Source organism: Columba livia, chromosome 20, assembly GCF_036013475.1.
Source record: "Columba livia isolate bColLiv1 breed racing homer chromosome 20, bColLiv1.pat.W.v2, whole genome shotgun sequence".
Classification (NCBI taxonomy): domain Eukaryota; kingdom Metazoa; phylum Chordata; class Aves; order Columbiformes; family Columbidae; genus Columba; species Columba livia.
The window spans coordinates 4349610-4374843 of NC_088621.1; the positions used below are offsets into that span (position 1 = coordinate 4349610).

The window sequence follows — 25234 nt, forward strand, 5'->3', positions numbered from 1 at the left end:
CTCTTGTCACCACAACCTGGGGCTGTGGGAGGATGTTGGTGGCCCAGGATGGGGACTGAGAGGTCACAGAACCTTGGAATAGTTTGGGTTGGAAGGGAACTTTGAAAAACGAAAGAATTCTTCCTGGAACAGGCTGTTTGGCATTGGAACAGGCTGCCCAGGGCAGTGCTGGAGTCACCATCCCTGGAGGGGTTTAGAAGGCGTTTAGATGAGGTTCTCGGACATGGTTTAGTGCTAAGAGTCTGAAATGAGTCTAAGGTTGAATAAATACTCCAGCAGGGAGCAGGGACATCTTCAACTGCATCAGGTCCAGCCTGGCCTTGAATAGCTCCAGGGATGGAGCATCTGCCACCTCTCCGGGCAAGAGCAGTGGGGTGTGGGGGGCAGCCCGCACCCCTCGCCCTCTCCCTTAGAACACCGTTGGGTGCACCAGCCACCTCCCGGTGCTTGCAGCGCTTTGCAGTTCGGAGGCTGCGCTGACCCACACGTCGTCCTCTCCCCGTCCCTCCGCCCTCTGCTCCGACCGGGGGCAGCGAACTCATTCCTTCCGCAAACAAAAGGCTTTTGCAAACCGCCGCCGATAACCCCGCGCTCCGGTTGCGAAAGGAGCGGGCGCGGCCCCTTGTCCCCGTCCCGCCCCGGGGAGGCGGGGGCCGGGGCGGGGCGGTGCCGGTGCGGGTGTCGGTGCGGGATGGGGTGGGCGCTGCTGGCGGTCGGGCTGCTGCTGTGCGTTTATACGCTGCTCCGCCACGGGCTGCGCCGCGTCCCGCCGCCCCGCGCCCCCCCCGCGCTGCGCGGCCGCACCGCCATCGTCACCGGTGAGCGCCGGGCACCGCGCGGAACGGCCCCGGTACCCGTACCGGTAGCGGCCCCGGTGCGGCCCGGCCCGCGCTCACCGCCGCGCTCTGCTCTGCTCCGCTCCGCAGGGGGAAGCGGCGGCATCGGCGCGGCCACGGCGCTGGAGCTGGCCCGCGGGGGCGCCCGCGTGGTGCTGGCGGCCCGGAGCGCCCTGCGCGGGGAGGCGGCCGCCCGCCGCATCCGCACGGTGAGCGCCGCGGCACCGGCACCCCCCGGTACACCCCTGGGGGACACCCCGGCACTGCTGTGGGCACCCTCAGGACACCCCGCTGCATCCCAGGGGCGCCCAGAGACGTGGGAAGGACATCCCACGATGTCACGTGGGCACCCAAAGCACCCCCAGAGCACTGGCCAGGACACCCCCATGGGACACCCCTTGGGCATCACATGGGCATCTCCAGGACACCCCTATGAGCGTCTCTGGGCACCCCAGGGGTACCCCCATGGTACATCCCCAGGTCTCCCCCAAGAGACCTCAAGGGCATCCCCAGCCACTCCTAACACAGCGCAGCCCAGGGCACCCTGCAGCCCCCTCACGCTGGGCCAGATCCAGAGCCCCCCAGCCAGATCCAGCCCCCAGCCCAGGGAGGGCCCCCCAGACCCCCGCGGCCCTGTCCCAGGCTGCACTGTGCCCACAGGAGACGGGGAACGCGGAGGTGCGGTTCATGCAGCTGGACCTGGCCAGCCTGCGCTCCGTACGAGCCTTCGCCAGCGCCTTCCTGCGCCAGGAGCCCCACCTGCACCTGCTCATCAACAACGCGGGTGAGTGCTGGGACCCCCACCATCCCCCTGCACCCCCGGAGCACCCCCGTGGGCTGCCATTGCCTCTTTTGCAGGGGTGAGCGCCGGAGGCACGACTGAGGATGGGTTCAGCCTGTGCTTCCAGGTGAACCACCTGGGCCATTTCCTGCTGACGCAGCTGCTGCTGCCGCGGCTGCAGGACAGCGCGCCCAGCCGCGTGGTCATCGTCGCCTCCCAGGCCCACTGCGCCGGCCGCCTGCGCCCCGACACGCTGGGCCGCCCGCCCCCCGGGCTGCTGTCGACCTTCCAGGACTACTGCGACAGCAAACTGGCCAACGTGCTGCACGCCCGCGAGCTGGCCACGCGCCTGCAGGGCACCCGCGTGACGTGCTACGCCGTGCACCCAGGTAGGGACGCGGAGCTGGGGACGGCGGGACAGGGTGGGCTCGCTGTCAGCATTTGCGTGGGGTGTTCTTTGCAGAGAGCGCCCCGTCGTGCAGAGAATCCTCGCCTGGAGCAGCTCTGCGCGCAGGGCTCCTTCACACAGTGTGCTTTTTGCATGGCGCAACCTTCGCACGGAGAATTCCTGCACACGGAGCATCCCCTTGCACGGGACATCCCTTTGTGTAGCGCAACCTTTGCACAATGTGCTTTTTGCAGAGCACGCCCTTTGTGTGAAGTACCCCTTTGCAAAGTGTGACACTGCGCAGTGCCCCTGTGCATGGTGTGTCCCCTTGCAGGAGTGTCCCTTTGCGCAGTGTCTGTGGGCATGGTGTCCCTTTGCAGGAGTGTCCATTTGCGCGGTGTCTCTGTGCACAGTGTGTCCCTTTGCACGGGGTCTCTGTGCATGGTGTCCCTTTGCAGGAGTGTCCCTTTGCACGGGGTCTCTGTGCACGCTGTGTCCCTCTGCAGGAGTGTCCCTTTGCACAGTGCCCCTGTGCATGGTGTGTCCCTTTGCAGGAGTGTCCCTTTGCGTGGTGTCTCTGTGCACAGTGTGTCCCTTTGTGCAGTGTCTGTGTGCATGGTGTCCCTCTGCAGGAGTGTCCCTTTGCACGGGGTCTCTGTGCATGGTGTGTCCCTTTGCACGGTGTCTCTGTGCATGGTGTGTCCCTTTGTGCAGTGTCTCTGTGCATGGTGTGTCCCTTTGCAGGAGTGTCCCTTTGCACGGTGTCTGTGTGCATGGTGTCCCTCTGCAGGAGTGTCCCTTTGCATGGTGTCTGTGTGCATGGTGTCCCTTTGCAGGAGTGTCCCTTTGCATGGTGTCTGTGTGCATGGTGTGTCCCTTTGCGCAGTGTCTCTGTGCATGGTGTGTCCCTTTGCATGGTGTCTCTGTGCATGGTGTCTCTTTGCATGGTGTCTCTGTGCATGGTGTCCCTCTGCAGGAGTGTCCCTTTGCGCAGCGCCCCTGTGCACGGTGTGTCCCTTTGCACGCACCCTCTGTTTGCGCAGAGCTCATATTTTCACACGTAGCACCGTCCATCCCCACACCCCCATCCTCGCGAGGCCAGACCTGGCGCAGGAACAACCCCCAGCAGAGCTCCTCGTGCCAAATCCACCCTCTCGCGCCCGCTCCCGTACCCCCAGCAGAGCAACCAGCTCCCGCGTGGGTCCCTTCCCCACGGGGCGCGAGCGGCCGCTTCCTCCCGCCCCAGGGTTCGTCCGCACCGATCTGTTCCGCCACGCGCCGCTGTGGCTGAAGCCGCTTTTCCTGCCGCTGGTCTGGCTCTTCTTCCGCGACGCGGCCGAGGGCGCCGAGACGCCCGTGCACTGCGCGGCGCAGCCCGGCCTGGAGCGCTTCAGCGGCCGCTACTTCGCCGACTGCCGCCCGCGGGAGCCGTGGCCGCCGGCCCGCGACGACCGGCTGGCCCGGGCGCTCTGGGAGGCCAGCGAGAGGATGGTGGGGCTGGGGGGGGGCGGGGGGGGCCCCTCGGCCGCCCCCAGGGATTTGGGGCAATAAAAGCGGCGGAAGGGAGGAGGTGTTTTGTCGGCTCGTGCTGCCGCAGGGCCCGTGCAACGTGGTGCTGGGGCAGCGTGTCGGTGCTCGGGGCACGCTCGGCTTCCAGCCGCGGCGCCGTGGGGTGTCCCCGTGCAGCGGGTGCGCGTGTTGCACGGTGCGGCGTGCCCTGCACACGCGTGTGCACAAGCAGTGCAGCACGCCCTGCTCTGCCTTGCACGCCTGCGCACGCTGCACGCCTGGTCCCGCACGGGCACGCCGTGCCTTGCACGCGCACGCCAACACCCGCATGTGCTGCGGTACTAGAGTGCACACGCCCCCTCCTGCATACTCACACATGCACTGCAGTGCACACACCCTCTTGCACACTCATACACACAGTGCAGTGCAAACACACCCCCCTTGTACACCTATGCACGTGCTGCAGTGCACACGCACCCAAGCACACCCACTCAAGTGCACACCCACTCAAGTGCACACCCACACGTCGCAGTGCACACGCTCCCCCTTGCACACCCACATGGGCTGTAGCGCATACACCCCCCTTGCACACTCATACACCGCAGTGCGCGCCCCCCGAACACACACGTGCTGCTGTGCACGCCCGCCCCGCCTGCACACGCATACAGACGTGCGGTGCACGTTCACCCCCGCACACCCCCATCGCACACACGCCTCCCTTGCACGCTCACTCGCGCACGCGCCGCAGTGCGCACGCGCGTGCCCCATGTTACCGCGCGCGCGCCGACACGCGGCACCCAACATGGCGGCGGCGCCGGGGTCTCCGCCCCGCCCCCTGGGTGTGGCGCGGCGCTGACCTTCCCAACATGGCGGCGCCCGCGGGTCACGCCCGCCGCGCGCGGGGACGGGGCGGGGCGGGGCGGGGCGGCGCGGGGGGTTGTGGGAGCGGGCGGCGGGGCGGCGGCGGCACCGGGGGGCGCGATGGGCAACTGCCACACGGTGGGGCCCAACGAGGCGCTGGTGGTGTCAGGTACGGCCGGGGCCTCGCAGGGGCTCGGGGTGGGGGGTCTGAGGGGTCCTCGTCATGGGGGTCCCCAAGGGAAATGGATGGGGGGGGGGGTTGTCTCTGTAATGGGGTCTGCTCGGGGGCACCCCGGTGGGTCCCTTCACAGCCAAGGACCCCTCAGGCGGGAGGGGTCCCTGTCCTGACAGGGTTTTGGGGTGGGGAGGGGGTGTCCCTGTTATGGAGGGGCTGTGGGGAGGGTCCCTGCCTGGGGGGGACCCTGTGGGCTGGTGGGGGGTGTGGGTTTGGGGTTGTTTTGTTGGGGGGATGCCCTGAAGCAGGACAGGGATGCTGGGGGGGGTCCCTGTTACCAGGGGACCTTGCAGTGTTGGTTGGGGTGTCCCTGCCAGGGGGGTGCCCTGGGTGGGGGCTCTGGGGAGGGGTCCCCAGGCCGGGGCCGGCGGGCCAGGGGCCGGTGCCAGCGGCTCACCCCGGTGCGGCCACGTGTCAGGCGGCTCCCGAAAACCTGCTCCTGGGGGGCTGGTTGGCTTTGCTGGGGGTCCCTTCCCATTCCTCGTGTCCTACTGGTGCTCCATTCCTAGCACGTCACGTGGCTTCTCAGCGACCACCAGGTACATGTGATATTATCAGCAGGTGAGCTACTCGCTTAGGTTAGGCTTAAATAATCCTGGAGTGGAATCCCCTGTGTCTGGTTCAACCTGCAGCGGCTCCAATACTCCGCTGAAGCTCCGGAGTGCACTTTGGTACAGACTGTGCTGCCTGCGGACGAGACTTAATTACCGTTAGGTGATGTAATGACTTGCTTGTAAGGGCTGGGTGCTTCACTCTGTGTGAGCGGCTGAGGCCGTGTACAAGGTAATAACCGTGTTAGGTACAGGTGTTTGTAACTTCGTGTGCTCTGAGTCACGTTACACCCTTTCTGTCAACGCTGGACTAGTTTTGTGATGGGCGCTGTGATGCTCAAACCTAAATTCTCCTGGGAGAAAAGGTCTGTGAATGTCAAGGATGTGCTACAATCACAGCTTTGCTGTGTGTGTGAAGCTACGTAGTTATGTTTTTGGAGCCGAATCCTCCAGCAGGCTGTAGCACTTGTTTCTGGCTGGTCTGTTATCAGTTCATCTCTTGGATAACAGACCTGTTACGGGAATTGCTGAGGAGATGCCAGGAGCAGGCTGCGGTTTTGGAAACGAATACACTCGCTGCAGCGGCTGCTTCTGAGGAGTTACAAACCGCACCCGCCGGCTGCCTGGAGCAGCAGTATTTCTTGCAGCTTTCCCGGTGTTCTGCACATCTCTGCGGTTCCCAGCTGGGGTCTAGAGCTGATGCTGCGCTGCCCCGCCAAGAGACGCCCGTTAAAATCAGCACCGCTGGGGGAAAAGCCGCGGCCGGCGGGAGGAATCGGGAAGCTGTGCTCCAGGTGTGCCGGGATGCTCTTGGGTCTTGAAAGCTTGGGTTTGCTTCTGTTCAGCTCTGAAGTTTACAAAACACGGCTTGTGGGGTGAGTCAGCAGGAATTTGTGGCATCTGCTCGTAGTTCCAAGCGTTTCGCTTCCCACAGCCGGGAGCGGTGAGCAGAGGACACTCCTGGGTGTACGTTCTGGGAAGGGAGCGTGGATCACGCCAGGCTCTGTGAGTCTGAGTGGGGTTCGGTGCTGCCACCAGACGTGGATTTTCCTCTGTCACTGCTCGTCACACTCTGCCAACACTTGTTTCTCCTCGGAGTGTGGCCGGAGCTCTGCAGAGCCCCGCGGCTCCGCTGCACTGTGTGCAGAGTAAGTGCCAGAGTGTTAGGGGGAGGCGTGTAGCTACAAGCAGTTGTAGTTCCAGGAACTTGAGCTGTGTCTCTCTGGGGAAAAGCAGAGGGGCCCGTGGGAGCCAGCGTTTATTTGTGTGATATTAGGTTGGATTTTGGGAGAGAGGCGGAAGGGACAAATAAGCCAACAGCAAATAACATTAAAAGCAGGCCTTTGGCTTGCAGCCTTGAATTGTCATACAGTTGTTAATTGAAAGACTTTGCTTTGTGGGAAAGGCACCTTCAAATCATGGAGCTGAATGGAAGGTTTTCTATATTGTAAATGTATAAAGCCGGTGCCTCTTGAAGGAAGCTTGGTCATGCACCTCCCCTGGCATGTGGGGCTTGTTCTGAGGAGTTGTGCTCTTTCTTTTCACTTACTTGTGAGACACTCACTCCTCCAGTGCGGAAGGAGCAGCTGAGCCTTGGGAACGTCAGTGCGTGCAGGAGCTCCGCAGCCTTATTTGGGAAGCTGCCTGCTGGGCACAGGTCAGCGCTCCGCGTCCTTCCCCTCTTGAGCAACACCCATCTCCTTGTAAGAAACTGCACCACCTTAGCTAATCCATCCATGAAATGCGGAGCCCAGGCTTTGTGAGAACGCTCCACAAAGCCCTGCGGAGGTGATGATGGTCTCTCTGGAATGTGGGTCCAGTTTTGCCGGGGGGTAGCGGCGTTTGGAGCCTCCCGGTGAGGTTTGGCACAAGCTCTGTCCCTTTGGCAGGCACGGGGCCCATCGCTGAGTCCTCTCCAAGCGCCGTCCAGTTTTTGGGGAGGTGCACAAAGTAGCTCTTCATCCTGATACCCGAATGTTCACACCAGCTAAATAGGTTGTCTCAGATGCATAGGGCTGGTTTGGGGTTACGGTCTGGTTGAACATGGCTTTGGTGACTAAGGATGGATCTGCTAATTTTGAAATACAATGCTGTAATATTTCTGCAGAGTCTCATCATTAGGAGATGTAATTTATAACAGCCGTGCTCACCCTACAGCTCCCATAAGTACATGGCGTTGCCCAAATCTCTGTAGTGGGGGCACACAAGAGTGACACCAGCCAGCAACGGAGCTTCAAGGTGAGCACCTGGAGATGGGTAACGGGACGTTTGGTACAGCCACTGTGTTTCTGGGTCAGAACAAGCTGCCAAAATTCAGGAGAAAAGGATCAAAAAGTCAGGGCTGGTCAACCTCGCTTTGTTTTATAGGAGTGTATTGAAATAAATACCTTGCCGGTGAATGCCTAGAAGAAGAACCAATGTCCACTTTCTGAGTACGAGCTGTGCCCAGCTGACCTGCCTTCCCTCTCAGGTGGGGCAGCGCCCCAGGGCAGAAGCAGCAGCGGATATCGCACCCCATGCATTTACTGAGGCTTTTAGACTCTTCTGGTGTCTCAGAATTCAGCTTGAGAAGTGCTGTCCAGCCCAGTTTCTCAAGTCAGTGCAGCACCCTTTGGTGCTCCCTGATCTCTGTCAAAGTAAAAGAAGAGCCTGCCCTTAATTCCAGTTTTGTGTAAACATTTCCTGCCGCACCCCAGCAGTCAGGGGTAGTTAACCCTTCCAGGGCCGCTCTGAGCTCTCGCATCCTGTTGCCGCATCCTTCTTATTCCTGCAAGAGGAACTGGCCATGATTTTGGGCCATTGTGACTGTGCTGGTTTTATGGTACTTCTCTACATTTTGAAAACCTGAAATCAAGTCTTCTTCAAGCTCTACAAACCCTTCCTTGAAGAGGCCGTCGGTCCACAGTGTGAGGAGGAACTGGTTTCTCAGATACTTTAAAATTAATATGAAACTGCTCAGGAAACCATTGCCAGGGACCTTGACAGTGGCTCACTGTTCAGCTGAGATGGTTTATCAAGTAAGTTCCTTGTGCTGGCTTAGATAATGGAATCAAGAATGCGCTTATCGAGTTTGCGGATGGTACTGAGCGGGGAGTGGATTTTAGAGCTTTGAAGAACTGGATTAGAATAAAAATTATCTCGACAGATTGACCGAATGGTTTGAAACAAACACGGTGCAGTTGAAGGAGAAATGCAGAGCGCTACACTTGGGGGAGAACAGTCGATCGCATGAAGATGGAACGGGAGGAGAAGGTCCAGATTACATCCAAAACAAGCCAACATCGTCCACTTTCATTTGCTGCAGTGACCGTCAAAGGATTTTATGGATTCAACTCAGAACTCTGCATCTTTTACAATTATTTTTTGTTAACCTCATGCCATTTCTGCATGTGGGCAGACCCTAATTTATGTGCACAGCAGGGCCTAAGAATCCAGACACTGATTTTAGCCTAGACCCCGCTTTATTATATGATTTTCTTTACATATGCTTTTGCCTTTTTCTCTCCTCTGCATTATGTCTTTTGTCAATAACTGCTTTCAATTATCAAATTTTCCCTCATCCTCCTGCACTCGCTCATTAGTGCCCCACGACTTCCCATCACGGGGCCATTTCTCTAACAAACCCCGCTCCTCTCCGACTGGACCAAGCTGTTTATTCCCAGTTTGGGTGGTGGGTCCTGCTGGAGGAGGAGACCCCAGCACCAAATTCTCCTGAGCTGGGTCATGACAACAGCATGGAGGTAAAAGCAGCAGCGTCTGCTCTGTTCTTGTCTTCAGTTTGCAACACTTTCTGGGAAGGAATATACTTATCGCGTTATCGTAGTGACCTGTTTACTGTGACCTGATTTTGGAACGCTCACCGCTTCCTGCCAAAATATGGGTTCATTGCCTCAGTTTACCTCAGGAGAGCAAACAACACGGAGCTCGTTCACAACCTCAGACTGTCCCGCAAAGCTGCCTTTGATGTTTGGGGCCCCGTGTCCCCGTGACTGTTTGGGCTCCTGCTCTCCCTTGCATGCCGTCCATCGGGGCAGCAGCTTCCTGCGTCTGCTGAAAGCTCCGTTCATCTGCAGTCCCCCAAGTGATTAATGATTAATCACTTTTAAAAAAAAAGGCGAAACAGACGATGTACTTTCTCCTGGCTCTGGGAATTCTTGCTCTAATGTGGGACCCCTTCGTTTGGGAAGGGGCCAAACTGGACGGCAGCTCCCCGGCCGTGAATCCCCCGTTTGTGGCGGCCCCGGAACAGACACGGGGACGTTTGTGGCAGCGATGGCCAAGCGGCTGTGAGACCCGGCCTACCGGAACAGTGGGTGTATTATAGCCGGGAAAGGCGATTTCTCTGCCAAATCTCCTTGTGCAGGAGGGTTTATTCTTCAGACTTGCAAAGGTTTCGCTTTGTTGGTTCTTTTTTCACTCGCTCGGGAAAGCGGCTTCAGGGCTGCGAGGGAAGACGAGCGTTCAGCTCATCTGACTTGCGTTGCCAGGACGGAGCTCTGCTGCGCTCAGACGTCCGGCTTGCAGGAAAGCAGCCATCTGGCATCCTGCTCCCGTTTAATGTGTTAGTTTTCCCTGTTTTTTCCGAAGGTTTGAACGCTTTTTGACATACAATCTAGCTTCGTAAACTCTGCCGTGCAGTGATGTTGTGCAGTGCTGGGAAGCAAGTGTGAGTGCAGAAGAAATGTGTATGGAGAGGCACGTTCTTGTAACAACGGTAGGTTTATAGTGCAGCGTTTTCTCAGTACATTATGATTACCAGAGGTTCGGTAGTTAAGGACCACATAGACGCTGTGAAATAAAGTGCATTTCCATGAGGAGCTGCTTTTCCCGACTGCCAGGAGCACCTCCCTTCCCGTTCCTGGAAAACAAGGGCCTGACTGAAAGGCTGAGCTCACTGGGCTCACGTCCTCCACGCAGCGTTAAAAGGCATCACGGTTCATATGCTGCAGGATATTGTGTCATCATCTTCTAGACCTCCTTGCCTGGCCAGAAGAGCCTTCCAGCTACTGGCAGAATCTCTCCAGAGCCTGTCTCAGAGGTGATGGGAGAACATTCCTCTAGGCTGTGGAGCACAGGAGACCTGAAAACGTGTGTAAATCCATTTGTGTTCGCTTCCTACTGACATTGGAGGGTGAAGAATAGTAGATGAGGCTGATCTGTTGGTTTATGAAAGGCACTGTGTGAAAGCTGGTGGAGCAGGTGGTATCTTGGCCATCTTCTGCTATCAGCTGAAATGCCTGAGGAAGATGGGGAGGACAGAGGGTCCCGTGCTGCCTGTGCTTCATTTTGACTCATTGCAACCAACTTAATGATCATTGCCTCTCTTGGAAGGGATAAGTGTAATGAGTGTGATTATGGATGGCATGAGCCGGGACTAGGAGGTGTTTTGGGGGAGCTCAAGGGTTCTTCCCACCTCCAACACCGCCCTGATAGCTTTTTGGTAGGTTTAAGGGCAGTTTGCAGTCGGTGAGGGAAAGGAGATGGATTTCTTACATGACTTTCCACGACGGAGCTGGTGCATCAAGGTTGAAGATACTTAACTGTGTACTTACACTGGGTTTGGTTGCTTAGAAGTGCTTGAACTGCTTAACAAAACTAAATTAAAGCACTTCTTTGAAATACAGTCGCTTTCTGTGTATTATTGTTCATCATACCGAATTATGGCAAATACTATTTTCCAATTATATAAGGCAATTCTGAAAAAAGGTTGCCTTATAAAATGGCCTTGTGAAGGCCATGGAGGTGAGTGTGGGGTTACGGCCGACCGAGGGGCGTTCAGGGCTGCTGTGGATCTGGGAAAGGGGTGTCTGTGTTCGATGTTTATCAGACACTGTGAACACGCTTGGATTCTTCTGGGTCACGTTGCAGATGACCCCCCGGGATGCTCTTTCCTCTGCATCCGTGGGCTGGTTGTGAAGTTGTTCTGCTCGTGGCTCAGGCTGGGTGTGGGATTTTCCCAACTTAGAGCAACGTGTGTGTAACCCCAACATCTCTTATGCTGCAGGTGGCTGCTGCGGCTCCGATGTAAAGCAGTACGTATATGGAGGCTGGGCCTGGGCTTGGTGGTGCATCACTGACACCCAAAGGTAAGGAAACCCCTACTATTTGTGGTGTTGGAGCAGGAGTTAGGCCAAGCCATCCCAGTGGGGCTGTCAGCAGCATCTTTAGGAATGCAGGAGTGGGCAGAGCAGATGAAATCACGGATAAGCATCAGCCCAGCCTGCTGTGTTTGGCTGTGAGCGGTGCTTTGGAGGGCGTCTGCCTCATGTACAACACAGCAGCGTGTTCCCCGTTTTGTGCCCCGGTGCGTGGGGGACGCAGGGTCACCCACAACCGCAGCTTCTGGCCATCCTGTGCTGCGAGCGGTGTGCTGAGGTTGTCCACGACATAACCTGACAGCAAACAATGATCAGTGACATGCAAAATAAAATCACTGGTTGGGGGAGTTCTGTGCTGACTCATTTTGTGGGGACAGTTGGATATCACAGTGCAAAAGACAAAAAAAATGAATCCCGCGCTTTCAGCTGAAGTGCTTTTCAAATGGCCTCTCTGTCCACACCTCCCCGCAAACCCAAGGCAGTCAGATTTGGGGTTTTTTTCCATTTCTGGTTGGTTTTGAGTTACCTGTAGCCCACCGAGCTGAGAGGACCGTAGTCTGGCTGGTCAGGGTGTTCCTTGCCGCGCTGGGGAAGGCGAGAGCCCTGCTCTCCCGTGCTGCCTTCGCAGAGCTGCGCAGCTCCCAGGCTCTCACAAGAGGAGCTGAGTGCTGCCCAGTATGGCCCAAACCCTCACCCAGTAACAAAGACGTTTGGCGTGCACTGGGCCCATCCCACCTCTCTCCTCGAATCTCTTTTCCTAAAGATGTGCCGGCTGCTCTCACCTCGGGAGCAGGCTGTGTTCGTGTGTAAAACCCCGGGGTTTCCTTTCTCTCCCTTTGCTCAGTGGTGGATTTTGCTTGCTGCGTCTTACCGCCCTGAACTAACACGCTGTGATCGTGCTGCTGTCCTGCTAACGTAGCTCTTTGTCTGTAGGATCTGCAGGAGTGTTACTCTCTCCTAACACCTCCCCCGTGCTCACTGCTGCAGGTTTCCTCCATCTGTGTAAAAGGAAAAAAAGATAATAGAGAAAAAGGATAAAGACGTGACTTTTGGGTTTTCATGCTAAGTGACAGCCAGAGGTTGTAGTTAACCTTTATTGCCTGATCTTGCCACCTCTTTCCCCTGTTCGTATGTTGCCAGCAGCAAAGCGAGCATGTCGCTGCCCTCGCTCTGCAGATGACACCCCAGCGTAGCTGCCGTTCACCTGAGCGTCGGGCAGCTTGGCTCCTTCCAAAGCGTCCCAGCTGCTGCTGAAACCGCCTCCCGGCCCCCTCAGCTCCTCTCCCTGGGGCTGGTGGTCAGGACGGCTACGAGAGCCCGTCACGCTGCTCCGGGTGCATGAAGAGATTCAGCTCACGGCTGCTGCTTTAGCCCCGGCTCTCCCACAACACCCACACAAGGTTGGAGGGGAAGGAAAGACCCAGCTTGTGTGCACAGCGTTTGATCCAGACAAGCTTAATTAATGATTTTTTTTTGGTGAGGCACCTCATTGGGAGAACCGTTAATTTGAGAAGAAATGGTTTATGCTCCTCCTTTTGTTGTGTGAGAAGACCAGAGGCCAGCGCAGGACCTTGTCCTGCCAAGTGCGGGAGATACCAGATGTATTTGGGACACTGACTTAATAAGTTAAGCAAAGGGTTGAGTCCAGGGCCAAGAACTGCTTGCCAGGGATGACCTGTCCTATGGCAGAGCTCTGTGCATTATTTAGCAAACAGGGCTCTTGATGGGAATGCCAGCATCCAAACAATATTTTACTTTAAAATCTGTACCCCCAGTTCATGCCATGGGATATGGGGCTTAATTCTCCTTTTTGAGAACAGAGCCTTTCCCGTAAGCTGTGCCGCAGATGGAGCCTGCTGCATTAACATGAAGAGTGAGGCAGATTTCCTCTTCCAAAATTAGGACATCTCTTCTGGAACTGCCGGTGCTGAAAGCCAAAGAGAGACAGCAGCAATTGTGCTGGCAGCGGCATCCAGCCAGGTAGCACAACCAGGGTGCTGGGCTCTGATCCTGCTGCAGCACTGAGGATGGGAAAATAAAGGAGAAAAACAATCCTGTCCTGTTTAAGGGTCAGAAATAAAAGCAGAGGGAGAGGCAGCTCCGTCTTATAGGGGAACCAAATGGTTTCATTCTGCTTCTCAGGACAACACTTGGAAGCACCTTTGCTCATCATTAGCCAGGGGTGGGTAGCTGGGCCCCTGGAATTGTTCAGTTTTCTCTCCCCTCTTAAATGTTGGCAGAGAAACATCTAAATTATTACAAAAAGGAACTTTCTGTGCATGGAGATGACTCCAACAGAGCATGCCAGCTGGCTCCGGGATGGCAGCCCAGGCGGGATACACCGTTCAGTTTGATCTGCGGTGACTTAGAGGACACAGGGTGGAGATCAGACCCTATAGCCCGTTCAGCCTTGTTAAAAGAAGCAGCTAAATGCTGTGGGCTCCCCACCGTGATGAGGGAAGCTGCTCTGTCCCAGCGTTACGGAGCTCCGGAGTTGCACGGTGGGAGGAAGGCAAACTGGAGTGGGAAAAGCCAAAGCCTGAAAGTCTCGTCTGTCCTTTGCAATGAGTGTTTTACTCTCTGATAACTGCTCTGTGTATTTGCTGTCCTACCCTTATTCCTCGCTGCTCAGAGTGTCTTTGGAGGTTATGACCATCCTCTGTCGCTGTGAGAATATTGAGACGTCGGAGGGGGTCCCACTGTACGTAACAGGGGTTGCACAGGTAATAATCCGCCTAACATCCTAACGTCATGTCTAGCTGTTTATCCCTCTGTTTTGAGCAGCAGCAACAGCAGCAGCAGCAGCAGGATAACATAAAAACTAATGGTTTTCTAATGGCAAAGTTGCAATCTCAGCACCCTCCTCTCCTTCCCCTTCTCTGGCACTTGCCCTGGGGTGCACTCCACAGTTTATAGGTAATGCAGACAGATGCTGCTTGCCAAATTCCAAGTTCAGCATTGCTGTACTGGCTCCTGATAACACTGCGGAGGTTTGCTCCGGCCGTAACCCTTTCCTCGGCAGCGCTGTTTCCATCGTGTGCTCGGTGCAGGGCAGAGTAATCTGCTTTTGTGTGGAGCCACAGCCAGGCCAGGCTGGGTTCTGCACAGCATTCGGCACAGGTTTGGTGCCGCTTCCAAAGGAAACCTGTTCACTTGTGGGGAGATTGCAGCTGTGCCTGGCTCCCCAGTTGTGAATGTGAGTTTCCACTGAACCCTTCTTCTTCTGCGTGGAGACAGTGTCCGTTTTGGATGTTGTCACGTTTGAAAGTACAGCATCGAAACCTCGGATGAGTTGCAACATACAGGACTAGTGTTTGCACTGGGAGCAGTTATGAACCGGTGTAATGAGAATTACCAAACATCCCTGTGACTTGCCAGATAGGAAGCAACACAGTATTGTAATTAAATTCAAACACAAATTAGGTCCTCGGGAGGCTAAAATCCTGCACTAGCTGATTGAAGCTGCGAATGCATACGGCAGAAAATGCCTGTGCACGTCCTGGACGGTGGGATCTGTCTTATGAGCTCCCAGCTTGTGTGCCAGTTTAATTAGGACAGTGGCCAAGGCGGGCATGAACTTGCAGAGGTACATTTGAGCACCTGCAGCCGACGCTGGAGCGACTGGGTGTGCAGGGAGCAGCCCCTTTGCATTCAGAGGTTTGACCTGACGTTTACTGACACCAGCTCTGTGCCCTGTGGCTCCCTGTCCCCACTCCCAATGCTGTTACAGCTGACACAAGAGCCAGGCTTCGCTTCTTGAAACAGAACCTGCCACGGCAAAGCGTCTCTTGTTTTACCAAATTGTGACCTGCAGATTGCCTCATTTGGCCAAGGTACCTCCAGCCCACCTTTGATGGTTGTGAAAGCTCCAGAGCTGCAGGATCTGTCCCTGGGTGCCTGATACCATACAGACGTGGCCCTGAAGAGCTGGAGACTCACTTCTGTCTGCTTTTGGGTCATGAGACTTAGGAAAAATACAGGGAGAGGTGAGCCAGATCAGGACGTAGCTCTGCGTTAATGCTGACCCAGCGAGGGCAAAGGCAGGGCTGCTTCTTGCAGCATCAGCAACAGGTTTTGCCGAGGACTGGGGGTGGCAATGGAGGCAGATGGCGGCGTCCCAGGTCCATGCTGTGCTTTGAAACCGGTGACACCAGCCAGCAAGGGCAGGAGCTGCCCCAGCGTTGGGCGGCGTGCACAGCGAGCCCCTGGCTGGCCCAGCAGAAGGGAAAGGGTCACAGTGTTGTTTCTAGTCTGGCTCCTGGCCTTTCTCTGCTGATAAATTGCCTTTAAGCATCATGTGAAAATCTATTTCTTGGCCAAAGTGACTTGTCCATCGGCTGCGTTCTGCGCCTGTCTGACATTACCGGTGGTGAGTGCAGCCGTAGCCCGGGGCAGGAGATGTGAGGGGAAGAGCTGAGTGTGTGTTACCTGGAAACGTGCAAATATTTTACGTGTTTTGGCAGGATTTCCCTAGAGATAATGACGTTACAGCCCAGGTGTGAGGACGTAGAGACGGCGGAGGGGGTAGCTTTAACTGTCACAGGTGTGGCACAGGTACAGTAACTCCAAAACATCATTTCAGGAATGCATGTCTCTAACTTAACGTCTGGTTTTCCCCCTTAAGAGGTTGCTGTTGTCCAGGAACAGAAACCAACTGCTGTGAAACTAGTTCTTGTGCAAAACCACACTGTCCTCCTTGGTTCAAACACACTACAGCATGTCCCGTGTTGTGAAGGGGTTTGTGACCTCTCCTCCCCAAATTCATTCTTCTTTTTCTGATGTCTCGTTTGTCCACGTGGCAAATGAGTTGTGCGTGGGTGACGTGACCTGCTTGTGAAATGCCGCTGTGCTGCGGTGCCCTTGGAGCTGCATGTGACCCCACAGGACCGAGCCACTCGCTCCCGAGGTGGTGTCAAGCATTGTATTGCTTTGGATTGTTACTGTTAGCACGTGGATACTGTAATTCTTGGTGAGTTAAAGCTTAAAGAAAGAACTTAGTTCCTCCAGGCACTGAAATTTGTGTGTAAAAATTTCTGGCTTGGATTGAATTTTGATTCTCTCAAGCTGCTTTCATACAGAAAAACCATCTCTTGTTGTTTATGATAACACAGTGAAACACGTGCATTTCTTAGACTCCAAGGTCTGCAGCCCTGACACAGAATCTGTCCCCGTGACCAGATCCTGCCTTGGGGAGGACGCTGGGAAGAAACTGCTGTTCGCTCTTGACAGAATTTAACTCCCCGACTAGACAGCTGGATGCTTTGATTGAAAATTGCTCCTGACAGCTCGTTCTGGGTGTATAAAACCCAGACAGCGATTCTCAAAGTGCACACGAGGCTGCGGTCGCCATGTGCCTGAGGCGCGTCCAGGTCTGTTGTTGCAGCAGAGGTCGCTGCCACGTTCCCTGCAGTGATGTGACCAAAAATCCAACTGAAACTCCCCCCGGGGAGCAGCACCCTGGCTGCCCCAGCCCTTTTGAGACCAAGCGCTTGACAGATTTCACCCAGCGCCTTCCAGAGCAGCGGATTCCTCCCGAGGTTTGTTGCTTTGCTCTGACGTTGCAGAGGAGCCGCGTGTGTGTCCGTGCGTAACTCGGGATGCGAATTCAGCCCGGAGCCGTGTCTGGACTGTCACGCATGGCAGGAGGGGCCGGGACTGTGACTCAACAGCTGACAATCCATCGCCCTCCTGCTGTTGGGGAACGCGGCTTCACGCAGGAGCCCCGGCACAGGAGCGGGCCCCTTGGGCTCTCCTGGCTTTAACTGGCGTGACCAGCCTCCTTGCCAGTTTTTCAGTTCTTTATATCCATTTATCTGCTCGTGTGTCACGTAATCACAGTGATCTTTGCATGGTTGGCAAAACGCATGGACCCACGTCTCCCCTCACATGCATTTCATAAATCTGTAGGCTTTTCCTTCTGTATTTGGAAAAGGAGCAGCCAGCCTTCCCTTTTGACCTCATTTTGGGACATCCTTCTGTTGCCTGCAAAGTGGTCCAGGCTGGGCAGTGGCAGCAGAAGGCTGGATCATGAGGTGCCTTGATTTAATAATGCAGCTCCTAGTTCATCTCATTCATGTTATTCTCTCTTCTCACTGTTCATTTTGGAGGTTTAGGCTTGTGGAATTCCCATGCAGAAAGCTGGCTTGAGGAGCTGGGGATGTGCATGGCAGACGTTACCTTCATTTTGCAGCAGCACTTTTGGGGCAAATGTTTTTCTTTAAAGAGCTTAAGCAAAAAAAATCCCAAACAAATTATTATTAGAGAAGCAGCTTTAAAAATGTTTGCTGTAATAAAAATGCTTAATGTGCATAAGGATGCTGTTATTTTTTTGAAGAGAGATGTAACGAGGACTCACCTGTGCTGGCTGGTGTGCTACCCAGGGCCACGCTGGGCTTTTTATCCTTCTGTATCATTTTCCTAAGCCTGGAACCAACTGGACTGTCTGCTCGCCCCTCGCTGTGCTTGCTGGGGCTGGGTGCGGCGGTATCGATCCTCCAGCTGCGATTGTTTTATCCAGGCTCTGATTCCCTGCCAGCTCAACCCCTCTCTGACGTGAATGACATTTGAAGAAGCACCGAGCGTCGCGGTGCCCTGTCTGCAATAAAACAGGCTGAGCACAAATCGCTCAAACACGTTTTGTTTTGTGCAACCTTTGCTTTGCCGGGTAGTGTCCGTACTGAGCAGATAGCCGGGCTCGTGTGGGCTGGCTTTATTAGCAGAGGCAGAATCGTTCCTTGCTCCCGTTAATTACCGCAGGGACTGTCCTAATGAACATCCCGCTCTGTGCTCTGTCCTCTCTGTGGCACCCAAAGGGTGGGTTTGTTACGAGAGGTGGAATTGCTGGCAGATGCACCATAAACGTTGCTGCTGAGTCTAATTGGTTTGGGTATTTGCTGCGAGATGAGCCGTGTGCGGGGCTCACGCTCCCGGGTGCAGCTGCACCAGCAGCTCTCACAACTTGTGTAGAAGGTGCTCAGGGTACAGGGACAAAACCCGTGGTGGCCTGGCCCTGTAAGGAGCCCAAAAGCCTTGGGGACAAAGCAGGAGAGGGTTGCCATGCTGGCCTGAGATTCAGTTTCGTGTTTTGATGGGGAGACCCAGCCTGAGAAGCAAAGGTAGGAAATTGGACTGCGGGATCGTTTCAGACCAGGCTTTGTCAAGAAATAGTTGTGTTGCTTTTGCCAGCAGTTTGACCCCAAAACGCAGCCCCGTGGGCGGCAGGTTGAGGTCTGTGAATCTGTCAGGGTCTCAGAGCCGGGGCCGTGCTGGCATCGCAGGTACCAGCAGGTCCAGGTAGTGGGACGGGACACAGGCTGCCACTTGCATCTGGTGGCACAGGAGGCACTGCCCACCCCAGATGTGTCCATCAGAGGGTGCTGTGGGACCTGCTCAGCACCCAGATGTGCTGCTGTGGGCGTGCTGCCTTCGCCATTGCTGCCGGACACACAGACATCACTGTGTCCAGGCTTTGTCTGAGCCCCCAGACAGGACCTGGCTGCCAGGAGTTGTCACCTTGGTGGGCTGTGTCTCCTTATAGCTGGACCCTATAGAGCTCCACGAGCACACATCCCTGCCTAACACACCCCGCAGGGATTTTTAACCTACTTCTTTGAAAAGCAGCCCCGTGGCCAGCAGGACCATCTTAATACCCTGCCTTGTCTGGACCTGGGGGTGTTTTTACAGGAGGTGAACGTGGTGTCCCCGCTCTGGGGATTGATGCCAGGCTGACCGCACAGAGCGGGACAACCAGGTCCTGGCTGTGGCACACTGGGGTCACCACAAAGGGTGACCGGGAGCTCCCAGCCCCGAGCAGGACAGACTGGTGTGCTACGGCCATCTCGTCTCTCCTTGCAGGGAACACTGAATGGAGCCCCTGTTCCCAAGCTGCTCCTTGGGCATTTCAGACTCTTCCTTGTTCTCTGCCTTTCCTATGTCAGAAAAATCATTTCTAGTGAAAGAGGAGGAAGAGAAAGGTAACAAAATGGCTTTTGGTCAGGGGTAGTAACAGAGAGCCCCCGCCTCCTTGGTCTGGTGTTGGTGCAGTGGCTGAGCTGGTGGTTCAGAGCTGTGTGGTTGAGCTCTCATCAGGTGGGACCTGCAGGGCCGGGCTGGTCCAGTGGCCTGGCTCAGCCTGGTGACAGCTCAGCATGGTCCCCTGGACCATCCGTGCCACAGGGGCCTGGCAGCTCGGTGGTGGTGCTGCTGCTGCTGCTGTTGGGTGCTTGTCCCTCTTCGGACAGGCACCTTAAGCCCCTTTGGTTTTGTCTCCCGTCTCCAGGTGAAGATAATGACGGAGAAGGAGCTCCTGGCTGTGGCCTGCGAGCAGTTCTTGGGGAAGAACGTGCAGGATGTGAAGAATGTGATCCTTCAGACGCTGGAGGGCCATCTGCGCTCCATCCTAGGTGCGAAGGGGTTCACGTGTCTTGAAGACACCTTGGGTAGCTTTGTCCCTTCTCTGTGGGCTGGTCCCAGCTGTGTTGCCACCACAGCAGCTGCAACGGGTGATTCCTCCGCTGCCTGCAGAGGTGGCATCTTAGATTGTTCCTCCCCTCCTGCTGTGTTGCTGGGTGTTGTGATAAGTGAGTTTTCGGTGCCTGCAGCAAGAGATGTCCGAGTCCCGGGGTGTTCAGGTGTGTGTGGTGCTTGTGAGACTGATGCTGGTCTGCACTGCTGGGCCTGGGCAGAGGATTGTGCCCAGACCTTAAGAGATTAGGGGCGCCAAGGGTGAGCTTAGACCTGCACCGTTGTGTTGCTTATTCCAAGTAAGGTGCTTTGCCTTCCTCCCCTTGGCAGGCACCCTGACGGTGGAGCAGATCTACCAGGACAGGGATCAGTTTGCCAAGCTGGTGCGGGAGGTGGCTGCTCCTGATGTGGGTCGCATGGGTATCGAGATCCTGAGCTTCACCATCAAGGTACGCCCGGGTGCAGGTTGCTGTGCAGCACTGATTTTAGGGATCAGAAGCAGCACAACGGAGCCTGGCCCTGGCTCCTATGCAGTGCCCAGGGAGCTCCTGTGACAGCCCCCACAGCGTGTCCGGTGTCCAGGCAGCTGGGCAAAGAGCACCCAGCAGCTGGCTCTGTAAACACCGCTGGGCAGGTGGGGAGAGCTCGCTGGCAGCCGAGCCGCCGGGGACTCCGAGGGGAGATGTCGGGAGCCCCACATCTCCCTGTCGTGCCTGTTTCTGTTTGGCAGCTGACATGGCTCTTTCTGAGCCTGGCCTGAGCACATAAGTGATTGCTCTGAGCTTGGAGCGAGATGGAGCGGCTCATTTGACATGATTGTGGCTTCTCTTCCCCTCTCCAGGATGTCTATGATAAAGTGGATTACCTGAGCTCCCTGGGGAAGACGCAGACCGCGGCTGTCCGGAGGGACGCAGACATCGGCGTGGCGGAAGCCGAGCGAGACGCTGGCATTCGGGTGAGTCCGGAGACCTGCTGGGCTTCCCCAGAGCAGCCTGGTTTTCTGCAGCTGCACACCCTGGAGCTCTGCTCTCTTGTTTCCTCTCTGCAGGAGGCAGAATGCAAGAAGGAAATGCTGGATGTCAAATTCATGGCAGATACCAAAATAGCAGATTCCAAACGGGCTTTTGAATTGCAGAAAGCTGCCTTCACTGAGGAGGTCAACATTAAGGTGAGAGGTGTCTGACAGCCCAGCGCTGTTCAGAGATGGGAACGGAGCTGGTGAGGGGCTGGAGCACAAGTGTGATGGGAGCGGCTGAGGGACCTTGGGGGTTCAGCTGGAGAACAGGAGCTGATCTGATCTCTGAACTGCCTGAAAGGAGCTTGGAGCAGGGAGGGGGTTGGGCTCTTCTCCCAAAGAACAAGCAATAGGACAAAAGGAAACAGCCTCAGGTTGCACCAGGGAAGGTTTAGATTGGATATTAGGAAAAATTTATTCCCAGAAAGAGTTGTCAGGCATTGGAACAGGCTGCCCAGGGCAGTGGTGGAGTCACCATCCCTGGAGGGGTTGAACAGACACAGAGGTGAGGTTCTCAGGGACGTGGGGTAGTACCAGGGTTGGGTTAACTGTTGGACTTGATGATCCTGAAGGTCTCTTCTAGCCAAAATGATCCCATGTTTCTATGACTCTCATCTCTCCTGTGCAGACAGCAGAGGCCCAGCTGGCCTACGAGCTCCAGAGCGCCCGGGAGCAGCAGAAGATCCGCCAGGAAGAAATTGAAATCGAGGTGGTGGAGCGCAAGAAGCAGATTGAAATCGAAGAGAAAGAGGTCATCCGAAAGGAGAAGGAGCTGATCGCCACTGTGAAGCGGCCGGCCGAGGCTGAAGCCTACCGTATCCAGCAGATCGCCGAGGGCGAGAAGTGAGTGAGCCCATGGCCTGGCCCAGCTCTGAGCCCGGCTTAGCGCTGGGCTGGGGTGAGGTGGGAGTGAAGACCAGCTCGTGGGCACTCCATGGGGCAGGCTGTGGGAGGGCGGGAAGTGGTGCTGGGTCCTCTGCGGGGATCCGGGCTGCTGGAGGGCTGGGTTTCCCTCTCCAGGGTGCAGAAAGTCCTCCTTGCTCAGGCGGAGGCAGAAAAGATCCGCAAGATTGGAGAAGCGGAGGCTTTTGTGATCGAGGCCATAGGGATGGCAGAGGCCGAGGGGATGAAGCTGAAGGCCGAAGCGCTCCAGCAGTACGGAGAAGCTGCCAAGCTGGCTCTGGTGCTGGACGCACTGCCTGAGGTGAGGAAGGAGCAGCTTTTCCCTGCTCTGGCCAAGCACCGGGGCTTTCCCAGGCTGGGCCAGGTCTCCTGGGGGCACAGAGTGGTCCAACACGGTGTTCAGGGGCCTGACCCAGCAGCTCCTTGGCTCTCTGCTCATCCCGCCCTCCTTCCTTGCCTCCCCAGATCGCTGCCAAAGTGGCTGCTCCCCTCTCCAGAGTGGACGAGATCCTTATTCTCAGCGGAGAGAGCAACAGCGCGGTGTCCGAGGCGAACCGTCTGCTGGCCGAGATCCCCGCGTCCGTGCGGGCCATCACCGGCGTGGATCTCACAAAGGTGAGCCGGGCAGCGGCCACTGGCGATTCCTGCGGCTCTTGGCACACAAGGACTTTCCAACGCATGGGCAGCCGCTCCTGCCGCAGGGCGCACGCAGCTCCCTCCTCCGGCCCTAACAGCTTCCCTCTCCCCCTCCTGCAGATTCCCCTGATTCAGAAACTCACCGGGACCCAGGAGTGAGGCCAACCCGAAGCTGGTGAACATCACTCCGTGTTATGCACTCAGACATCAACTGCCTTCAATGCGTGGGAATTCCTTTTATATCAAAGACAATCAGAGTTTCATTTTTAAGCTCTGGTGCCTTATTTTGTAGGGCCAGAAAGATGCATGTCCAATCAGCTGCTCTTTTTATTACAAAGGATGGGAGGGGATTTATTTTGTAATTAACTATATATTGTATCAGGCCAGGGGTTTGGATCCAACCCCCAGTTACAACCGGCAGCTTTTCTGGTGTTGCACTCCCAGTGTTCTGCTGTTCTCTGTCCTCGGGCAGCCGCCTGGAGCTGGGAGCAGGGGCTCGGCAGGACGCGGAGCGTTAGAGAGCAGAGCTGAGCGAAGAGAACAGCCAGGACCCCCTCCCTGGGGCTCTCCGCCCTCCCACAGGCTGTTTTTGTGGCCAGCTTTCCCCATCCCAGTGCCTCCCCGTGGTACTGGCGGTCCTGTGCCTCCCGGAGGTGGCAGTCACCCCCTACGAGGGTGACAATTGGGCACTTCTCCCGTGCTGCCTTCCCTCGGGATGTGGAGGTGGGAGAGCTCCAGGAGGTTGATGGAGTGTTAGTGGAGCGAGCCCAGCTCAGCCCTGCTCCGAGCCAGGCTTGGCAAGGTCCCACCACCGGGAATGCCAAAAAAACAGCATTGTGCCAAAGCCACCCCGTCCTCCCAGGGGGAGGTGGGACCACGAGGCTGCTGTCCCCAAGGAACATGGTACATCTTGCCCTTGACAAACGGGTCAGAGGGACATGGGGGACCAGGCAGGGCACTTCTGGGGGACAGGCTCCTCCTAGGGCTGGGACAGTGGCTGTGAGGCTGTGACAAGCAGCCGTGCTGGCCGAGGACACCCCGGGACTCATTGCTGACACCCCAAACTCACTCCCCCTGCCTCCTGTGGCCAGTGACTTTGCTGCCAAGTGACAATGTGAGAAAGCTTGTCCCCTGTGTGTGTCCTGTACTTTCCATAGTGCCACCAGGGCCCTGTGCTGGCCCATGTACTTTTGCTGCCTGTCTTGTCGCCTGTGCTCAGTGTGGCTGTAGCAGCCAAACCCACATGTGAAATCAGCCCGGGGGGGGAACCGGGGGTCCCTCCACTGGCTCCTTCACTTGGTGTCACCCCCGTTGTCACCAGGTGGGTTCAGGGACCTGGGTCTCGCTCTGCCCTCCTGACAATCAGTCCCTTTGCCAGGAGTGACTGGCTGTGGGTGCTGCGGGGACCGTGTCCCCCTCCCTGCCACCAGGGTGGGGAGGACCTGGGTTATCAGCCCCTGGCACTGATCTGGCGCTTGCCGGCGGGTGTGCCGGGCGAGGCGCCCTATCTGCATGTGTGCCTGTGTGTGCCTGTGTCCCCACCACTGTCACTGCTGTACGATAATAAAGCCGTGTCACCACCTGCCTTGGCTCTTGTCTTGTGCCTCCCGCACTCGTGTTCCTCAACGTGTCCCCACGGGTACTCGACTGGTTGAGGGACGTGGGGGGTTCAGCTGGAGAACAGGGGCTGAGGGGAGACCTTCTGGTCTCTGAACTGCCTGAAAGGAGCTTGGAGCAGGGAGGGGATTGGGCTCTTCTCCCAGGTAACCAGTGACAGGACAAGAGGAAATGGCCTCAAGTTGCACCAGGGAAGGTTTAGATTGGGTATTAGGAAAAAATTCTTCATGGAAAGGGCTGTTGGGCATTGGAACAGGCTGCCCAGGGCAGTGCTGGAGTCACCATCCCTGGAGGGGTTTAAAAGGCATTTAAACGTTCCTATGGACATGGTTTAGTGCCAGAGTTAGGTTAGGTTATGGTTGGTGACGGCAGCTTGTGCTTCCCCCGGCTCTGCTGCCAGCCCCGAGCAGCCCCGTGTCCCCCTGCACCCCGTGGGTCTGGTGTCCCTGTCCCAGCCCCGTGCTCCCTTAGGGACCCTGGGGGACAGCAGGGTGATTCTGGGGTACCTGTCCTTGGGGTCAGCCTGTGAGTGGGAGCAGTGACAGCAGCAATGGGGCTGGCACAGGGGGGTTGCAGCACTGCCGTCCCCGGGGCAAAGGTGGATCCCTCCTGCCTGTCCTGGCCAGGACAAATGGCCCTGTCACACGCACCCCTCAGCAGGGTGGCCCTGCAGATAGGCAGGGTGGGGACAGCTTGGCAGCCCCCAGCCGCTCGTTATCTGCAGCCGGACACGCTGCCCCGGAGCAGCACAGCTGGCAGGATAGCTCTGGCACCTGGGGTCCCCACACCAGCTCAACGGTGACAGCCTGGGGGACACTCGGGCCACCTCTGCCCTGCGGGGTGCAGAGCCCCAGAGCAGGGCTGCCCTTGGGTGCGGTGGGTACAGAGAAGCCACCAGCCACAATGGGGACAATCCCGTAGGCTTGGGGGACTCTTGGGGACACTTTTCCTCTGTCTCTGCTCTAGGTGCTGGGGTGCCAGTGCTACAGTTTGGAGAGCACTACAGCCCCCCCAGGACACCTCTGGGTCACAGACAGGAGAGGTCAGTCTCTTGCAGCCCCCAAGTCCCGGTGTCCTCTTGCCCAGGACAGGCTGGTCCTGGGGCTTGACCCGGTGCCACCTCCCACCAGGGCCTGGCCAGGCTGGGGGGAGCGTGGGTGATGCTGCCCCTGCTCCTGTCACCCAGTGGTGGCAGCAGGTCTGGGACACCTTGTGTGCCAGGGCAGGTCCCTGATAGCCAGGCGCTGCTGCTTATCACGGCCCCCACGCAGCCGGTGCCGGTGGGGGGTTATCACCTCCTGGCAGGCGGGTTCCAGGAACGCGTCCTGGAGCAAACAAGCC

The 25234-nt window shown here is 56.9% G+C and overlaps 1 protein-coding gene across 16 annotated transcripts; it reads left to right on the plus strand.

Annotated features, from left to right (window-relative positions):
• Positions 1-646: 646 nt before the first annotated feature.
• FLOT2 (flotillin 2) lies at positions 647-23858 on the plus strand. Of its 16 annotated transcripts, none has more exons than XM_065036917.1 (14): positions 647-818; positions 927-1045; positions 1497-1620; positions 1695-2006; positions 11166-11247; positions 13892-13982; positions 19538-19661; positions 20053-20171; positions 20564-20677; positions 20771-20890; positions 21366-21580; positions 21758-21941; positions 22106-22255; positions 22397-23858. In XM_065036917.1, exons 1-14 carry the CDS (start codon positions 692-694, stop codon positions 22433-22435), a joined length of 1920 nt encoding a protein of 639 aa, XP_064892989.1. In that variant the 5' UTR covers positions 647-691; the 3' UTR covers positions 22436-23858. The 16 variants fall into 16 exon arrangements, with proteins under 16 accessions (XP_064892989.1, XP_064892988.1, XP_064893003.1 ...); XM_065036916.1 differs by lacking the exon at positions 13892-13982 and adding an exon at positions 15723-15813; XM_065036923.1 differs by lacking the exons at positions 647-818; positions 927-1045; positions 1497-1620; positions 1695-2006; positions 13892-13982 and adding exons at positions 4459-4544; positions 5794-5955; positions 7269-7399; positions 15723-15813.
• Positions 23859-25234: the final 1376 nt, after the last annotated feature.